This window comes from Gossypium hirsutum, chromosome D07, assembly GCF_007990345.1.
Source record: "Gossypium hirsutum isolate 1008001.06 chromosome D07, Gossypium_hirsutum_v2.1, whole genome shotgun sequence".
NCBI classification, from domain to species: domain Eukaryota; kingdom Viridiplantae; phylum Streptophyta; class Magnoliopsida; order Malvales; family Malvaceae; genus Gossypium; species Gossypium hirsutum.
This window is the reverse complement of record NC_053443.1, coordinates 326,007-346,956: the sequence shown is the minus strand read 5'-3', so window position 1 is coordinate 346,956 and position 20,950 is coordinate 326,007. Positions and strand designations below refer to the sequence as shown.

Genomic DNA, 20,950 nt, shown 5'->3' with positions numbered 1-20,950 from the left:
ATTATATTATTAAATATAAATAATTAAATATTGAAAATTATAATATTTGAGTGAATAGGAATTTTAATTTTAATTAATATAGTCCATGTGCGATTCGAGACTACTTTCCTACCTATTGTTTTTAATCTATTTTTAAATTGTCTCTTACATGCGTTCTTGGCTGGAGCAAGTGTCTTTGGCCCGGCAAGACTGTAACTCTAATCCCTTCGTTGATTTTACCTCTTCCAGATACAATTGTTTCTCTTAATAACTACTTGTTACTTGAGCCAGTGAAGTGGTACCACGTCTCACTAAAAAGGCTACTTATATTTTGGTTGGTGGCTTGATTCGTAGTGTATGTATTTTTAACAGTTAACTATTTGCTCATTTCTCAGCTATGTACCTCCTCCAACAACCGAGGCATTGCCACTCCGTGAGCTCTCGGGGCTCTTTGCGGAGTCAGGAGATAAACCCGAAGTATTTCGGGCTTGAGACAATACCTTCGATTGTTAAGGATTTAGTCGACTATTGTTAAGCTGTCGAGACCTATAAAAATAAAAACCTACTTGAATATATAAAATTAATAGATAAAAACAAATAAGGTTACATTTATAGAAATCATGATAATTTTATTTCATTAATAAAAATAAAGGGGGCTTAAAATTAAAATTAAAACAAAGTAAAAAGAGGTTGTAAAGTAAAATAAAATCAAATAAAATCAAATTTTTATTTTTAGGGAAAAAATAAAATATTAAAGAAAATTCAAAAGTGTCCTGAATTACATAAAGCAAAAATTTTCAAGATATTTTGACAATTTTCGCATCAAACTTCTAGGCCATCTTTGGATGCTTTCCTGATGTGTATGGGCTTGAGTTGTAAAATAACTTTAATTAGATATTTTAGTTCCCTTGATATATTACGATCTTAAAGTAGAGATCTGTAACTCAAGTTAAGGCTAAAATATTGAAACTACACCATGCTGAAATGCAAAAACTTGTAAAAAAAAACTTTAAGCTCACTTTTCACCAATTATTCCCTAAATCAAATAATATTAATATAAATAATATAATTAAGAACATAAATAACATAATTTAATAGAAAGAATATTAAAAATAAATTGAGAAATTATGCATTTAACAAATGATACTTTAGAAATTTCTCTAGAAGGAGTTAAACTCTCAACACCAAATTTGTATATAATTTATAAACAAATTAATAAAATATAAAAACTAATGGCTTACAATTAAATAGGATTACATCATAGTTATAATAAAATGAAAATTGTTCATCTCTTTTGGAAGTTGAAGAATTTCATGGAGAAAGCAAATACAGAAGCAAACAACAAAGTAAACCCAATTAGGACAAGACAGACTATCCATAACCAGTCATGTCTGAAGCCAAAGTAATCTTCCACGAACTGAGCCACTGTTTCTCCTGTCTCTAACTTGTTCTGCAAGTCACCATACTGTGAAGTTGTCATTCCCCACATGGACCATGAAACCGGACACACCCAAGCATACCATCTCCACCACACAACAATCCTCTACAAATTTGTAAAAATTCCATTCAATCATCATGTATATATATATATATAGAATCTTAATAAAAAAAGATGGAAAGAGATGAAAGTAGAGCTTACTGGTCGCGGAATTATGAAACCGGAGAAGAGACTCCACATTGTAAAAAAGATACCAGAAAGTACTGCAGCAGTTGGTTGATTAGGACTTGCAGATACAACCATGATTCCATAGTATATGTAGAGAAGAACTGTGATGAACATGATGAATGTGTTTAAGAAGAACTTGGATGCTGTCCATTGAAACCCCATCATTGCATAAACTATAACCCCATATATAGCAACTTGAGCTATGGTATATGGGATTTCAATAGCAACCTGAAAATGGGAAAAAAATTGTTACTTGGTGAGCATGGCAAACCAAATGGTAAAGATTAATTAATTACCTGTGCAAAAGCATAAGGTAATGCAGAATAAAATCCAGCAGCTCTTTCTCTGTAAAAGACTGTTCTTTCAGCTATTATAACAGGTCTCACTGAAGCAGCACTTTGTGTTCCCATGAATGTAATTGCAGTGTACATTGCACCCATTGCATTGAAAAGATCCTGTTTTGTTCCCCTGTAATAATCAAAGTTAGTATCTTTTCTTCGATTCAAGCTTGAGCTTAAAATGTTTACCTTTTGCTTCCAAGGTTCCAGAATAAAACTCCGAAAATAATGCTCATTGCAGTACTGAAATAAAGCCTCACTGCATTGTATGATGTGTTCCTCCAATATGATCTGTGTTGTTTCCATAAACAAGCTATGAATTGTGTAAGGTAGGGTTGTGCATACTTGGTCGGAAAATGGAGATCGTGTGAGCCAGGAGGTGGTGTGCTCAACTCCGAAATCAAGGCCTTGTTTCTTCTGCAATATTAGCTTGGAGTATAAGTTTTAAGAAGTAGCAAGGATTGTGATTACATTATATGTATATATATATGAGATAATCAACCTATAAAGATCGGATCTTTTGTACAGGTCAGCGAATTTTACTCCTAGAATCTCTTCTTGAGGTCGTGTTGTCACTTCCAACACCCAGGTTGCCGGGTTATAGCCTTCTTTTATCTTGCTTACTCCATTGATATCCTCAAAGTACTTGATCAAATGGCTTGACATACGGCCTAGAGGACCGAAATATATTTCTTCACCTCCGCGTGTTAATAGGAAGAGCTATATATAGATGACATTAGAGATTTCTTGTCACTAAAGTTTTCTCAAAAAGACATATAAGAGTAAGTTGTTAAAATCTCTTACCTCATCAAAAGATTCGAATATATCGATACTGGGTTGGTGAATTGTGCATACCACGGTTCTTCCTGTATCCACCGTGTTTCTCACGGTTCTCATCACAATAGCTGCTGCTCTTGCATCAAGACCTGAGGTTGGTTCATCCATGAAAATTATCGAAGGGTTAGCAATGAGCTCGACTGCAATGGTTAACCGTTTACGCTGCTCGATGGACAGTCCGTTCACGTTAGGAAATCCAACCAATGCATCTCTCAATGGCTTCAACTCAATCAATTCCATAACTTCCTCAACAAAAAGCTTTCTACTTTCAGGATCAATGTCACGAGGCAACCGAAGCCACGCCGAGTATAGTAAAGATTCGTAGACAGTTACAAGAGGAGAATGAATGTCGTTTTGTTCGCAATAACCGGTAACTCGAGCAAAAGTATCTTGTTTCTTTTGATAGCCTGAAACAGTGATGTTTCCTTCTGTATATCCACTGTTTTTCCTCCCTGCTAACACATCAAGCAGTGTAGTCTTACCAGCTCCACTAACACCCATTAAAGCTGTTAAAACACCTGGTCTGAATGCTCCACTCACTTGATTTAAAAGCACCAATCTGTCATCCAACACGCCTTGGGATCTCATTCCCTAAAAAAATGGTAACTTCATGTCATGTGATAGGATTTCAAGAACATCTCAAGCATTGTATGTTGATTAATTACCTTTGGCATATCAACCGAATACGTGATGTTCTCGAAGGAAACTGATAGTGGTGTAAAAGGAAGAAGCATTCCTTTCTCTTGATAATTACGAACCGCCACGGCATCTGCAAGTGCATGTACTTGTCAATGAGGTTGAATCTGAGGCAATACATATAGAAAATGAGAGCTCTTAAAGGGCTTACTTCTAGATGCTCTCTTAGTCTTTGAGTTGCTTTTGTTTAACAATGTTCCGTCACCTTCACTTGCCATGGTAGTGTCTTCTTTAGTAGATTCTTCACTCAAAAACACTGCCTGCGATTTCCCATATTCTGCAGGCATTCATCGAAAATGAAAATGTTACTCGAAAAACGGGGGAAAAAAGTGACTTAAAAAGTGAGGTTACATTACCATCAAGGTAAGCAAAAGCCAGAGCAGATATGGCATTGAAGAGGAATATAAAGCCAATCAATGCAACAATACTAATCCAATACCAATTTGGATTAGTGAATACCCCACGAGCTTTCAAGACCGCTACTCCAACCGTCTCTTTTGTTCCGTTAAGAGCCTGTATTCACTTCCACATTCACATTTTTATATATACACTTTGAAGCTCAAAACTTAAGATAAAAGCGAAACTTACTTTATTCCAAGCATGGCCGAGGAATTCATTTACTGAAATGGCAGTTTGAACATACATAAGAGGCGATGTCCAATATCCCCATATCAACCAGTTGGGCATATTTTCTGCAAGGTGGAAGCTCATATTAAAAGCCATATATGTCAAACTATATATATCAGATATGTTAATAATACCTCTTGATAAAATAAATCCACCAAATATTAAAAGCCACATCACTGAAAGACAACCAGCTGTGTTAGCAACAACGTGATCTCTAGTTAATGCAGCAAGGCATCTAAACAGTGCATAAGACATTTGTCCACTCATGACAAGGACAAGATATTGTTTTAACATCCTGTGGCAACACAAATATGAAGGGGTTAAGAAAGTGAATGTAAGAAATGAGTAGTGATGTTTTGTTTGATACTGACCTTGTAATGTTGGGATCAAATCCTATTACGTAGTAAGTTATAACAATCCAAACAGCAACTTCAAACATTGATATAAAGATACCAAGAACTGCTGTTGGTAATGAAAATGCCCATGATGGATAAAACAGACGGTCTCTTTGTTTGTAAAAGACTGGAAGCTTATCGATCGTTAATGGAAGTTCAAAAAACCCGGTGAAGTTAATCGTGTTTAGGACAAAAAAGAGAGCCCCTAAGTAAACTGTTCCATCTGCAATTGTACTATGATGTTTTCTAGCTTCAACGAAAACGGTAGCAACGATAACTGCACCGAGTTCCAACTGAAATATCTTGAAACCATGTAAGAACACATTTCTTTTCATCAAAATAACTTCTCTTGACAAACAAGCTTTCATCAATTCCATTTTGTTAGCTCCATATCTAGTTTTTGTCAAAGCTGCAGGGTGATTCTTTGACCTGTCAAATGGAACAGCAAGCTGGTTTTTGATGTCTAATCCAATATGAAACGACTCGAAGGCTTCAGCAAATTCATTAACCGAAACAAAACGATACGGTGTTTCGTGACGAAACCAGTATTGTCCTTGATCTTTTCTTGATGTAACCTGTTAACAGGGTTGGTTTATAGTTATTTCAATGGAATGAACATAAAACAAAACATGATTCATAACATGTACTTACTTCTTGTAAGTAATCCGCAACGCCTTTTCTTTCAGGACATTTGAACCCCATGGATTCGAAGAACTTAAGAACGTGGTCTCGAGGGCCCTGGTAAACTATTCGTCCTTCTGAAAGAAGGATAATGTCATCAAAAAGCTCAAAAGTTTCAGGTGGGGGCTGAAGAAGTGAGATTATAGCAGTTTTGTTGAAAATGTGGATTGATTGTTTGATACAGTTGACAATTTGGTAAGTTGTGGAACTATCAAGACCTGTTGATATATTGTCCATAAAAAGTGCTCCTACAGGACCAACAAGCATCTCCCCTGCCAGTGTCACAAACATTCAAATCACCAACATTGAATCTTTATCATGTTTTAAAATAGCTAAAAGTACTATAGAGGCTTTTGTACTAAGAGTCTGATTGTATTTTGCTTCCTCTACTAAGAAAATGAACAAATTAAGCCTTGTACATTAATAGAAAGGACCAATTTGCTCTTTGTTCTAACGTGCAAGAACTATTTTGCCCATTTCTTTTAAGTAAGGAGGACAAAATACAATCTAACTTCTAGTAGAGTGACTTCCACAATATTTTACCTTTAAAACATGTTATAAGTTTGCATTTATACCTGTAGTTACACGTTTCTTTTGTCCACCAGAAACACCTCTCATCATTGCATCTCCTACTATGGTGTCAGCACAAACTTCCAGTCCTAAAATCTGTTGGGGCAAAACAAAAACAAAATGAAAATTTAGCAAATTTTTAATGAATAAAATTTGGTTATATAATATAGGGTAAATTACACCCGAAGTTACTAAACTATTAGTAAGTTTACGTTTTGGTCACTTAACTTCAAAAAGTTACAAAATGATTACTAAACTATTAAAAAAATTTCATTTAAGTCAATTATTTGTTTAAATTGCTGTTATATGGCTTATTTGTTTGCACCAAATACAAAATAAAAAATTCTTCTTCTCTTTCTCTTTGACAGTTTAGTATTTTTTTCATAAAACAACTTTGAGTCACAAATTTGGGAACAAAAATTCAAACAGCTTTCTTCTCAAATTTCTGACAACTGCCAGGCATGTTTTTCTACTTATTGATGGGTACTGATCTATCGTATTGATATTTGAATCATCGCTTGATGCTCATTGGCTGAACTTTAAAAAAAGAAAAACCTTAACAGACCAGTTACTTAAATGAAATTTTTTCATCACTTAAATGTCTGTTTTGTAACTCTTTTAAGTTAAATGAAAAAAAAGTAAGCTAATTTAGTTACATTTACATTATAATATAAAGATAGCTTGATACTACCTTGAGAGCATAGTCTGTAACAATTTCTTCCTTGTGTCCTTTCAGAACTGATGCCTGCATGACAAAAGATGCATAAAATGTTGGTCAAATTCGCTTTTGATCCCTCTACTTTGACAGTTTTCATTAATTTCACCTTCATTAAGGCATCGATATAAGGATCTGGTCTAATATTCAACTCCTTTTCTCTTCTAAGGAGCTCAGTAAGCATATCTGAACAATGCCAAAACAAGCACCCAAATGAATATCATATACCAAAATTCTATAATATATGTATATGTGTATATATATGAATTACTTACCATAACCAGTGCCAACGCCTTGACATTTGGCAGAGAAAGCCAAAGTTTCTCTAACAGTCAGTTGAGGTAAATGGATATCATATTGGCTGATATAAGCTGATGTTCTTTGAGGAACAAATTCATGCATTTCGTGACCATTATACGTTACTTTCCCAGAAAACTATAGTATTCAAAAAAAAAAAAAACTCATAGTCAATATAACTGATTCTAAGTCAATAAATGAAAAATAATATAAACAAAGAAAGACTGTTGCAGTTACCTTGACTAGTGGGTCAAGTTTACCGGTCAATGCTTGAAGTAGGGTGGTCTTTCCTGAACCTGGTGGGCCTAAAAGTAGAGTTAACCTGAAAATAAAATAAAATAAAATAAAATCTGTATTAACTTGGTCTAATTTTGGTTTTGGTCCCTCTACTATATTCAAATTTGAGGTTTAATCTCAATACTTTAAAGAATCCATTTCAGAAAAAAAGGTACTATGATAGGTGAAAGTATGAAACAGTAACACCATGTCATCTGTATTCATTTTCCAATAGTTTAAATGTACATAAGCATTTTCATCTTGAAAATGAAAATCTTGAAGTTCAAGATGAAATTACTGTTGTGACATTAAATTATTAGAAATAGATAATATCTTTATTTCATACAATCTTTTCTCTCTTTATTATACACTAATAAAAAGAATAAAAAAAAGACTAATATAAACAAAATTATTATTTAATGTTATTTGTAGAATAATAAAATTTTTGAACAATATTAACTCTATTAAACAGTAAAGTAAATAAGTAAATATTAACCCAAAACTAAAACCAAAAATCAATTTAATTACCTGCCTGGCTTGATAATCCCACTCACATCTCGTAAAATTGAGAACTTTTTCTTGTGACTTGAGAGTATATGAAGGTAAAGCCCAACACCCTATACCACGTACAAATAAACCATAGCTTTTTTCTTTCTTTTCTTAATACCATCATCGACAAATATGAACTGTGATATGAATGATATATATATATTCTTGCATACATGGAAAGGTGTATCTTAAAAGAAAAAAAAAAGGAAAAGAGTATATATAAACATGCACGGTATACCTCTACAATATTGAAAAGTGAGTTGGAGATTGTTGGCAAAGCCCTACTACCAACATAGGCTTCTCCTTGTACGTTTATGTCTTCGAATCGAACTTCTATTGTTGGCAAATTCAAAGAAACCCTAATTCATCCGATTTAAAAAAAATATTTTTAGCGTATTTAATACGAAGAAAATGGGTCAATATGGGTCGAGTTAAAAATATTCATTCGTATTTCAGTAAGTACTAAGATCCAAGTCTCACAGTTCACAAGTGATTTATAAGTACCATTTTCAGCGTCTAAGAAGCTGGTGATATGCTTTGACCCTAGACCCGGAAAAAAATGTAAGAAAAGGGGTGTTAGAATGGTAACCTGTCGATTCTTTGTTTGATGTTCTTCAAGAACTCTTCATGTTTATCAGCGTTCTTTATAAACCTATTAAGCAACTCTTTACTTTCTTGGAACCCAAGTTTTCGAAGATCAATCTCTTTCAAGTCACCCAAAACCCCATGCAAAACTCCTTTACGAGCACGGTCGTAGGTGGGGAGTCGTTCGAGAGCTGCCCATTTCAGTGCTTCTTCATCGTCTTCTTCTTGCACTCTGCTGCCTGACATGGTCGAACATGTCCTGTAATGTCCTATTTCCATCGACATATTTCTCTCTGTCTGTCCTAAAAACACAAATAGATGAAACCAAGACAAAAGGATCTCGTTGTCAACAGTCAACACTACACGTTACTTTTTTCTCCGCTACAAGGAGGAATTAAAAGAAAAAAAAAAGTTCGTATATGGAGATTTTGGGATGTGTTTTGTTTGAAAGAAAAAGATCGTATCTGCATTTAATTACAGAATGGATTTTGTGCACTTGTTGTATATCCTTTGCATGAACTTTCTTTAGTAATTTGTAACCACTTTTATTCATTTCCCTTTTTTCCAAATACAATTTTTTATAACTTACCTTAAAAATCCTAACGCTTGTGCATCAATTCAGTTGCAAAATTATTTGATTAAATTACCTGTGAGGTCTCTGTAGTTTTAAGACTCTCCCTGTTATTAAATGGTTCAATTTAGTCTCTATATCTATTAAAAATCTTCAACCAACCAAGCTAATATTGAAATGATATTTCTATTTTAAAATTTAAAAATACTAAAATATTGTTGACATGGATGCATGTATTAAATCTAAATACTTTTGTCCAATTTTTAGTATTAAGGGGATGAATTTTTAGATTTCGCAAAATCTTGTTCGGATTACATCATTTATTACAAGCTTCCGCAACTTAATATTCACGCTTTGTCTTAGCTGTATCCAATTTTGTAATTTGATTCATCCATAATATGTAAATTTGTTCTTACTTACATCTTTTTACTTCACTTTATTAAAAATATATATGCATTTATTTTTAATTTTTTTATAAAATTTTATATTAATATTAGGTAAAAGTAGCATGGAGGTTCTTGTAATAGGTGTTGGATTTTATTTTGTCCATTCTACTAAAAAATGGACAAATTAATCTCTGCACATTAGATCAAAATGTAAATTGGTCATTCTGTTAAAAATTTCATCTATTTTTACTATTAAAAACTAGTCTCTGTATGTTAACATAATGTACATGTGACACATCGCATGTCACTGTTTGATTATTCCGTCTGGCACGCCAATTTTTAATTGTACAAATAAATGAAAATTTTAATAGAATGGACTAATTTACTTTTTGATCTAATGTATAGAGGCTAAAAAGGCCTCTATGGTACTTTCACCATTTCTATTACTAATAATAAATAAGTCATTACAAACATTTGTATTTTGTAGCTATATGATTAATACAATTCTCTTTTTTTCTAAAAATATTTTTCATGTTAATTTTATGGTTCATATTCGGAGTTCGTAATTATCCTTCCTAATAATATATTATTCAAAGCTGGAACCTACATTTTTCCTTAAAAGTGCAATGTATCTTACCACTGAATACAACACTTCTTAATAGGACAATTGCTTTTTAAGTAACACATATTTGTAAATTATAAACAAGACCTTTTTTTTATCTTAAATATATTTAAAAAATTGAGAAAATATGAATGAAATTAAATTATTCAATTATAAATCAAAATTGACTTTCAATTACAGACAAAATTTTAGTTCAACTGACACTATCGTTGTTGCAACAATTAAGATGTGTGTTAAAGTATACTTAAGCACGTATTATCCTTTTATTTAAGGGTTATAGAGAAGTAAAAATTATTTAAATTCAATTTGGATCTAGTACAATTTTATTTTTGGTACAACCAAGTTATCCTCTATGTTTGTTTTACCATTTATAGAGACTAATTTTTTCGGAATTCATGGTTGCCCTTTTCAATAGTGTTACCTTCAAGATATGAACTCGAATTCTTCTATTAAGAGTGTAATACGCCTTAACATTACACTCTATACTTGTTAGTGGAATTTGACATATAAAGAGTTATAAAGTTGGAATGTTGGTGAGTGGTAAGTTTTTTTTTATTTTTAGGATTGTTAATTCTCTAACATTTTGAAGTTGAGTGACCAAAACCTAAACTTACTAAAAGTTTACTGACCTTGAATGTAATTTACCCAACTTTAAAAAAACAAAAAGGTTATAAGCAGATTCAAAAGATGAATAATCTCACAATCATTATTGATTCTGACATGAAATTAGATAAACAAGACAGCCAATGAATTAATAATACAAACTACATATCAACTTAAAATTTGGAGACTTAGTTATGCTTCTGGTGTTTCTTGTTCTGCTGTATATACACAGTAATTGCAAATATAACCAGACTAGCAACTGGGGAAAACCTTGCATATATTGAGCTTAAACTTGAAAAATCAAATCTTTCTACTTTGGGATCCATTATGTAGTCAAAATAGAGCACAAACAGCCTTACTGAAGTCAATCCAAGGTAATAGCCTTCTTTCAAGCACTTAACAGGCATTGCTGTAAGTCCATTGCTAATAATCTGAGGAACCAAAAAGAAGTCTTGTAGGAAATAAACAAGATCCACCATTACAGCCATCCAAGTTTGCCACTCATGTCCAACAAGCAAAATAAGAAATCCAGAAGCATATATGGCCATGGAAGTCGACATAACCCTTTTCTCTCTAGGAACATATCTTAGTTTAGATGACCCTTCAAACATTGTCTTGCTTCTAGATTCTATTACCATATAGACAAGTCTTGTAATAAGTAGTAACATGACCAGTAAAAGAGCCTTTTCGAAACTTTGAACAAGTTTCAACATTCCATATGATGGATGTGTAGTAGGCAAATCATAATCTTGAGATCCCATTGGTTTCAACATTAATTTGGCATTACAGATCAATGGAAGGCTATATCCAAGGAACTGAAAAGCAAGCATGGTAGTAGAAATGTAAGGAACAATGTCTGCATTTACCGTCATGTATAACAGCTGGTTCCATATGATTGCAATCGACATGGTGAGCAGTAGACTGCCTATGATCGCCTCGAAGTATGCTCGTTGAGTATCTGCTTCGAAATAATCTAGATAATTACTCGAATGAACATGAATGTTGATCAAGTTAAAGTAGAGGGGATCATCTACTTTCCTTTGGCTGTTGATGGTGATCTTAGCAGTTGGTTTTTTCCACCATTGTAAATTCAGTGGTGGGTACTGAATGTTCACTGATATAAGACAATCTTGGCCTCGTTCTATGCCGATGCTCTTGACCAAAGCCTTCCTACATCCGACCAAATGCATCTCACCGAAGCTAGGATCATATGCACCTTCCAGGGACAATTCTGAAACATCTTTATATGTTGTTTGCTCGCGTTCTTTCTCAGTTTTGAATGCGAGATGCATCGATATGTTCCATAACCGGCAACTTGTGAGCTCATCTTTTGTAATGACTGGTTTGTGGCTGAGATTTCCCTTCACTAAATTGGGGTCAGACCATCCAGATAATGGACCTAAAGAAAGCACCTTGATATGAATAAGGACTCGAGATTCCGGTCCGGCAATCAGTTGATCATCAGGGACTACAGAGCCATATAAAGCAAGATTACTGGCCAGTTGGTATAACTGAGAGAGTGGCTCTTCTGCATCTTTTAGAGCTGGATACTTGAAGAGCCATTGCTTGGCAATGTTTAAAATTTGATGAGGTATTGTTCTCCTCTCAAATGCATTGACCAACTTGATCATGGAATAATTATAAGATAAATATTCAGTGAAATCTCTGGTGTTTATCCCCTGCATTGCACTAAAATATAAAGGATTGTACAAACCTGTATCCTTTTTCACATTGGATATGGTTCCAAACAGGAAGCTTCTCTGCTTAATGGAAAATGAACGTGGGAAGTACATTGAGATCACATAATCACATCCTTCAAGTCCTGAGTGGACCGTCCCTTGACATCCAACCATGGAAAGCTGTCCAGAAGAAGAATTCCATATACCCTCAACAGCTAAAGTCGACCCTGAAAGGCCAGTTCGTAAATTTTCCAAATATCGGAAACTTGTTTTGGTAACTGATCTCAGCACTGCAGTCACCTTTACACTGCCGGTTCTGTTTGTATCTTGCTCGCATTTGACATGCTGGAAAATGAGCTTAACCTCATCAAGACTCGAAATACCAGTAGCCTGCATCTCCTTCTCGAGAACGAAAGTGCCTAATTTGCCATGGATCTGGTTCTCATAGCTGCTGTTGAACCTGTAATTTGGAGCAATGCTTAAAAATATTTCTCGATACTCATGGTGAAGTACTTGGCAGAACTCTTTACCAGTAAGCATATGGACACCATCTTCCATCAACTCATCTTGGTAAGGGGGTGGATCAAAAGTTGTGGATTGGACCAATTCTGAACTAAATTGATATTTTGAGTGGCCACTCAACTGAGAAGATATATGAACTTTACTGGAGTACCTTTGCCCTCCTTGTTCATTTAGACTTCTCATTTCTCCATAGATTGCTCTTTGTGTCAAGTTGAAGATTTTAGGATAGCGTAAAACAAGCAAAACTTGATCATCTTGCAAGAAACGAATATGGCGGTGATTATAAGTGGGAACATGGCCGGTTTGAAGCTCCCAGAACGCATCATAGTCACATGTGTCGGTACAAGGCAAGGTTGAAGTTGAACTTCCTACCAAGCACATCAAACGTTCTTCTCCATTATCTTCTACCTCCATATAAACCCCTTCGAAAACAATCTTCATGACCGATGAGCCTGGATTCATATTAGGCTCTATGCCACCATAAGAAAATGACCAGTCCTTGGATATGCCTACAGATAGAACCCCTCCAAGACTTACTGTGTTTTGAAGTTGCTGGATGGAGTTGACATCCTTTACCTCAAAGGAAGCTAACTTAAGTAGGGAAGTTGGAGGTTGACTGCTCTCAAGGTTGCCATTGTCATCAAATTGTATCAATGGTGCCTCATCAGTTTCCTGCTCCCAATCACCAAGATAGAAGGAGAGTTCATTCTTGAGCCTACTTCCCCTGTTGACATCAGGTTTTAGTTCAGAAGCTAAGGTTAGAAAAGAGCTGCAATGCTTTTCGATATCGGTAGACCGGTTGTATGCAATGACGACTGAAGAATCCGGCAGGGTCGGGTCGAAGTCGTAAGGTGGCATAAAACTAGCTATTAACACAGGCAATTCAAAAAATATCCAGAGGAGAAGAACAACAAAGAGTTGAACCTTCATTGTAGGGTATTTCATCAGCACTGCACCCCAAGGTACCCCTTAGTATGCTTAAATAATGGTGCCAATTTCCAAAAGTCAAATGTTAGACATAAATTGTTTAATGCATCAGTTATGGATGGTACTGACAAGCTACCAGCAAATGTTCTCAAAAAAGAGTCGAAATGTTCAAAGGAAGCATCTTTTATGGTGGCAAGTTTGAATATAACACATAACAGCTTACATGGCCATGTTGTTGGCAAGAGACAATCCCAAAGTCAACATTGGTATTAAGCCATATTAGCTGGTAAAGAATCTAATAATTGCAAACTACATTGGGTTATCTCAAAAACTATGGAAAGGCAAGGGCAACTATTATTTTTTTAGAAGCAAGTGTAGTTAGCCACACCAACATGCTGATAAAACAAAACACAGGCAAAAGCCTGTCCACCTATGGGCAACCAACCTCAATGTTACAAATGCACCCATAGTTATATAAATAGAAATGAAAGGGAGAAATAAATACGCTTATTGGATCGAGTGATAATGAATTCAATAATTTTTTGAATAAAATTTTGAGTTTAGATATCATAAATAGAGAAAATAGTGTTAAAAGGAATTTCTCCCCTCTATAAAAATCTAACTCAACTTAATTTCAGATTTAATCGAATATAAATATAATTATTGATGGGTAATTTTGTATACTATGGATAATTATAATGTCACATTTTATTAATGGGATAAATAATTTTTTTTTGTATAATCAAACTTCTTCTAACAGCCTTATTTGTTTGTCAAAATTTTGGATGTTATAAAGAGGTGCATATTATACATTTATAATAACATTTGAGATTTAAATTATATGTGATCATTTTTCAATTTTTTAAATTAAAAAACTACAATATATTAATAATATTATTACTCAGTGAGTTAAGATAATATCTTAAATATAATTTACAAATAAAATTTTATTTATAAAAAAAATATTTTCATATAATAAAATATGATTAATATATATTTTTTATTACACCCTATAATACACTTGTCACACTCTTAATCCGCTTGTGAAGTTTTCTAGACTCATAAGTGGTGTATAAAATATTTTTCCAAATTTGAAACAAGAGACCCTATTATAAATGATAAAAATAAAACATAAAAAAAATTGTATAATAAATTTAGTTGTTATAAATAGTGATTTATAAAATAAGATATATTATTATGAGGTTGTTTTTAGACTTAAAACCCCATAACTTCTAGATGTTTAATCAAAATTTTATTTAATTTTTAATAAATATATTTTTAAAATTTTGGGTAGTGTAATAGTTAGGCTAAAAATGGGCCAAGAATGATTTAAGATGCAAGCCTGAATTCAACCCAAAATTTTATTTCTTCATAGAAAGCTAAAACATGTGTAGTAGTTTGGGCTAATTGGATTAGGTTGGTTTTTGTTTGATATTTGATTCGTCGATTATATTTGATCGGGTATATATTTGTATTTTTATTTTTATAATTGTTTTGTCTTTGTACTACTAAAAGTTAAAACGAATTTAATTTTTAAAATAATATGTTAATGACTACTTCACAATAGTGTAGAGAACTATTGTATGGAGTATAATTTTCATTTTAGAAATACTTGCAATGAAATTGAAGAAAAATTAGGGCAAATTTGGATTCACTAATATATAGTTGTTAGGCACCATTCCCCCACCACTACCATCAAGAATATTTAAAGACTAAAAACATCAATTCGCTTTCACTGAATCAACAACAATAACAAAAAATAAAAAACACAACTATTTTTTTGTTGTGCTTTATTCAAAACATAATAATATTCTTGATATTTTGTAATGAGGTCATGTAAGATATTACGTGGCACTTTTTGGTCACAAGCTTCGCACGATCACCCACTACCCTCCACATGTTTTTATCCCAATATAAATCCTCACCCTTTCTTATTTAATTTCCTCAACTAAACCAAAACCTCCTAATTTTATTACCTGTCTTCCCCTTCAAGCCAACGACAAGAGTAAAAAACTTCACACTTACCACCTTCCAATCATGAGCAGCTCAAACTCACGTATCATCATGCATGGTGGTGATAATAATATTAATAGTATTATGAGAGAGTTATAGACAGTACTCGTTCATACATCATGTCTTTAATATGACAATCACATAGTATAGCTAGTCCCTTCAAATTAGCTTCAATAATACCTTTAATTGACATATTTTACTTTACCATTATACTTATGGATGGAGAGCTCAATGATAGGGACCTACACCCAGTCGGCCTATCTTTATAAATACCTATTCTCAGCACTAGGGCAAGTAGCCCACATGGTCTCTATTTTGCTAAAACTCAGGCTTGACTTCCCAAACCAGTTTCCCATATCATCTACGGTATGAACCATTTTTATTTTAGTAGCTTTTCACATTTCCTATGATGTGAACTACTCCATTAACTCGTTTTTTTTGTATAATTTAATTGTTACAACAATTTTAGTAAATAAATAATATAATTATATTAAAAGTTTTTAAAATTAAAAAATTGATTCACTGCACTCCATCAAATATAGCAGTAGACTATTGGCCATAACAGGTGGTCTAGGGATTGTGGCCCATATCAAATACTAGGCTCATTTACAGACTATGAATGTATGGCATAAATAACGGCTAAAACCTTTTATATGATGGTATTCCTTTTTATTTATTTTTCTCTAAAAATGCTATAATTTCAAATTTTAAAAAAATATGGTTGGAAATTTTTTGGTATTCAATAATTATATTATATTAAATTAAATCTGAAATTAAGTTGTGTTAGATCTTTAAATAGGGGAACAAAATTCTTTCAGCACTATTTTCTTTATTCACAATATTTGAACTTAAAATTTTATTCAAAAAAGTATTGAATTCCTTATCACTCGACCCAATAAACGTTTTTGTTTCTCCTGTTCATCTTTCATTTGTGTTTATATAACTATGGATGCATTTGTAACATTGCAAGGCATATCTAATGGTTGGTTGCCCATAGGTAGACAGGCTTGTGCTTTTGTTTTGTTTTATCAGCAGGTTGGTCTGGCTAACTACACTTGCTTCTAAAAAAATAATAGTTGCCCTTGCCTTTCCATAGTTTTTGAGATAACCCAATGTAGTTTGCAATTATTAGATTATTTACCGGCTAATATGGATTAATACCAATGTTGACTTTGGGATTGTCTCTTACCAAAATGGCCATGTAAGCTGTTATGTATTATATTTAAACTTGCCACCACAAAAGATGCTACAGTTGCTTCCTTTGAACCTTTCAACTCTTCTTCGGGTAATCATTTGACTTTTGGCAATTGGCACCATTATTTAAGCATAAAAAGGGTGCCTTGGGGTGCAGTGCTAATGAAATATCCTACAATGAAGGTTCAACTCTTTGTTGTTCTTCTCTGGATATTTGTAGAATTGCCTGTGCTAATAACTGGTTTTTTGCCACCTTGCGAAACCGACCCGGCCGTGCTTGATTCTTTGGTTGTCATTGCATACAACCGGTCTACCGATATCGAAAAGCATTGCAGCTTTTTGTTAACCTCAGCCTCTGAACTAATACCTGATGTCAACAGGGGAAGTAGGCTCAAGAATGAACTCTCCTTCTATCTTGGTGAGTGGGAGCAGAAAACTGATGAGGCACCATTGATACAATTTGATGACAGTGGCAACCTTGAGAGCAGTCAGCCTCCGATTTCCCTACTTAAGTTAGCTTCCTTTGAGGTAAAGGATGTCAACTCCATCCAGCAACTTCAAAACACAGTAAGTCTTGGAGGGGTTCTATCTGTAGGCATATCCAAGGACTGGTCATTTTCTTATGGTGGCATAGAGCCTAATATGAATCCAGGCTCATCGGTCATGAAGATTGTTTTCGAAGGGGTTTATATGGAGGTAGAAGATAATGGAGAAGACCGTTTGATGTGCTTGGTAGGAAGTTCAACTTCAACCTTGCCTTGTACCGACACATGTGACTATGATGCGTTCTGGGAGCTTCAAACCGGCCATGTTCCCACTTATAATCACCGCCATATTCGTTTCTTGCAAGATGATCAAGTTTTGCTTGTTTTACGCTATCCTAAAATCTTCAACTTGACACAAAGAGCAATCTATGGAGAAATGAGAAGTCTAAATGAACAAGGACGGCAAAGGTACTCCAGTAAAGTTCATATATCTTCTCAGTTGAGTGGCCACTCAAAATATCAATTTAGTTCAGAATTGGTCCAATCCACAACTTTTGATCCACCCCCTTACCAAGATGAGTTGATGGAAGATGGTGTCCATATGCTTACTGGTAAAGAGTTCTGCCAAGTACTTCACCATGAGTATCGAGAAATATTTTTAAGCATTGCTCCAAATTACAGGTTCAACAGCAGCTATGAGAACCAGATCCATGGCAAATTAGGCCCTTTCGTTCTCGAGAAGGAGATGCAGGCTACTGGTATTTCGAGTCTTGATGAGGTTAAGCTCATTTTCCAGCATGTCAAATGCGAGCAAGATACAAACAGAACCGGCAGTGTAAAGGTGACTGCAGTGCTGAGATCAGTTACCAAAACAAGTTTCCGATATTTGGAAAATTTACGAACTGGCCTTTCAGGGTCGACTTTAGCTGTTGAGGGTATATGGAATTCTTCTTCTGGACAGCTTTCCATGGTTGGATGTCAAGGGACGGTCCACTCAGGACTTGAAGGATGTGATTATGTGATCTCAATGTACTTCCCACGTTCATTTTCCATTAAGCAGAGAAGCTTCCTGTTTGGAACCATATCCAATGTGAAAAAGGATACAGGTTTGTACAATCCTTTATATTTTAGTGCAATGCAGGGGATAAACACCAGAGATTTCACTGAATATTTATCTTATAATTATTCCATGATCAAGTTGGTCAATGCATTTGAGAGGAGAACAATACCTCATCAAATTTTAAACATTGCCAAGCAATGGCTCTTCAAGTATCCAGCTCTAAAAGATGCAGAAGAGCCACTCTCTCAGTTATACCAACTGGCCAGTAATCTTGCTTTATATGGCTCTGTAGTCCCTGATGATCAACTGATTGCCGGACCGGAATCTCGAGTCCTCGTTCAGATCAAGGTGCTTTCTGTAGGTCCATTATTAGTGGAGGGAAATCTTAGAAACAAAACAGTCATTACAAAAGATGAGCTCGCTAGCTGCCGATTCTGGAATGTATCGATGCATCTTGCATTCAAGACCGAGAAAGAACTCAAGCAAACAACATATAAAGATGTTTCAGAATTGTCCCTGGAAGGCGTATATGATCCTAGTTTGGGTGAGATGCATTTGGTCGGATGTAGGAAGGCTTTGATCGAGAGTATGGGCATAGAACGAGGCCAAGATTGTCTTATATCAGTGAAAATTCAGTATCCACCACTGAATTTAAAATTGTGGAAAAAACCAACTGCTAAGATACCATCAACAGCCAAAGGAAAGTCGGTGATCCCCTCTACTTTAACTTGATCAACATTCATGTTCATTTGAGTTATTATCTAGATTATTTCGAAGCAGATACTCAACAAGCATACTTCGAGGCGATCGTAGGCAGTCTACTGCTCACCATGTCGATTGCAATCATATGGAACCAGCTGTTATACATGAAGGTAAATGCAGACATTGTTCCATACATATCTACTACCATGCTTGCTTTTCAGTTCCTTGGATATAGCCTTCCACTGATCTGTAATGCCAAAGTAGTGTTGAAATCAATGGTACCTAAAGGTTATGATTGGCCTCCTCCAGCAAATGGAATGTTGAAATTTATTCAAAGTTTTGAACAGGCTCTTTTGATGGTCATGTTACTACTTATTGCAAGACTTGTCCATATGGTAATAAAATCTAGAAGCAAGACCATGTCTGAAGGGTCCTTCAAACTAAGACATGCTCCTAGAGAGAAAAGGGTTATGTTGACTACTATGGCCATATACGCTTCTGGAGTTCTTATTTTGCTTGATTCTGTTGATAAACAAAATGGGCTATGGCAGACTTGGAGAGATGTAATGGTGTATCTTGTTTTTGTTTTTCAAGACTTCTTTCTGATTCCTCAGGTTATCAGAAATACGGTGATGGGAATGCCGGTTAAGTGCTTGAGGGAAGGCTATTACCTTGGATTGACCACAGTAAGGCTGCTTGTGCTCTATTTTGACTACTTAATGGATCCTACTATATATACCAGAGTGGGAAGATTTGATTTCTCAAGTTTAAGCTCAACATGTCTAACGCTTTCTCCGGTGGCTGCTCCTGTTATATATGCAATTATAGTATACATACAGCAGAACAACCAAAAGCATAGAAGTCTCCAAAGGGTAAGCAGATATGTCGTTTGCATTATTAGAGCATTTCTAATATTATCCTTTGTTTATCTTGTTTATCTGAATTAATCAATAATGGTTGTGAGATTATTTATCTTTGGAATCTTCGTAACTTTAACTATTATTCCATAGAAGTCAAATTCAAGATATCAATATTCTAAATTTATAACTCTTTATATGTTAAATTCCACTAAGGAGTTGGACAAAAAAAGATTTCCTTGAATAAGTATTGGATGCAATTTTAAGGTACATTAAACCCTAAAAAGATTAGTTTCTATATACTGTAAAATGAACACACGGGTTGACACCCTCAAATGAGAAATCTCATTTTTGTGATCCCTTTGAAATTTATGAAATTTTAAGTTAGTATATGGTAAAATTACATTTTGCCCCTCAAATAATAAACTTTTAATTTAGTTCTTTAAAAGCTAAAAAAATATAAACTATTAAAATGGTAAATTTACATTTTAGCTCTAATAAAAATATTAAAATAATTTATTTTTTAACATTATTCATGCATCGATCAGTGTGCAAAGTTCTGGTTGGTACAACCGGAATTAATCAAAATGAGCCGGTGCAATCAGTACATACCAAAATTTACGCTGGTGTGAAAAAGCAAAGTGGTCGTTCCAGTTTAATGGTGCCAGTGCAATCGGAACTGGTGTAGAACCAACGTATTGGATTAATTGTTGAATAAACTCATTCACAAAGTAAGGCTCCGCAAAGTAAAATTGATGAATTCGAACTGCATTAACAAATCTCTTGTCTTTATTACAACTATATTTGATGGAATGTATATATTTATATGATTTATGGTTCGTGAACCAATGTTTCAATTTTAAAAAAAAAATAGTAAAATTATATTATTTGATTTATTAATAAAATTATTGTAACAATTAAGTTGCACCAAAATGAAAACGATATAACGAGGTGGTTTGCATCATAAAGAATGCAAAAAGCTGCTAGAACAGAGGAGGTGGAGGTTCACACTAAAGATGGTGGGATGAAAAGTCAGGCTTGAGTTTTAGGAGAATATAAATTATATGGGCTACTTGTATAACTTCATTTGCCTTTGGGCTTAGAAGTATTTATAGAGG

At 34.2% G+C, this 20,950-nt stretch overlaps 3 protein-coding genes across 3 annotated transcripts; 1 reads left to right on the top strand and 2 right to left on the bottom strand.

Annotated features, from left to right (window-relative positions):
- Positions 1–1,195: 1,195 nt before the first annotated feature.
- On the bottom strand, positions 1,196–8,525 carry LOC107932950 (ABC transporter G family member 38). Its single transcript, XM_016865077.2, has 21 exons — positions 8,216–8,525; positions 7,865–7,985; positions 7,606–7,694; positions 7,039–7,123; positions 6,780–6,939; positions 6,614–6,690; positions 6,481–6,534; positions 5,795–5,885; positions 5,190–5,491; positions 4,515–5,113; positions 4,278–4,438; positions 4,105–4,208; positions 3,873–4,029; positions 3,668–3,793; positions 3,486–3,589; positions 2,788–3,411; positions 2,486–2,703; positions 2,173–2,400; positions 1,942–2,113; positions 1,619–1,873; positions 1,196–1,522 (listed from the first exon to the last, which is right to left on the bottom strand). Exons 1-21 carry the CDS (start codon positions 8,494–8,496, stop codon positions 1,265–1,267), a joined length of 4,266 nt encoding a protein of 1,421 aa, XP_016720566.1. The 5' UTR covers positions 8,497–8,525; the 3' UTR covers positions 1,196–1,264.
- Positions 8,526–10,478: 1,953 nt separating this feature from the next.
- LOC107932949 (uncharacterized) lies at positions 10,479–13,511 on the bottom strand. Its single transcript, XM_016865076.2, has one exon. The coding sequence runs from the start codon at positions 13,450–13,452 to the stop codon at positions 10,582–10,584; it is 2,871 nt and encodes a 956-aa protein (XP_016720565.2). The 5' UTR covers positions 13,453–13,511; the 3' UTR covers positions 10,479–10,581.
- Positions 13,512–16,905: 3,394 nt separating this feature from the next.
- LOC107932968 (uncharacterized) lies at positions 16,906–19,005 on the top strand. Its single transcript, XM_016865100.2, has one exon. The coding sequence runs from the start codon at positions 16,906–16,908 to the stop codon at positions 19,003–19,005; it is 2,100 nt and encodes a 699-aa protein (XP_016720589.2).
- The last annotated feature ends 1,945 nt before the right edge of the window (positions 19,006–20,950 follow it).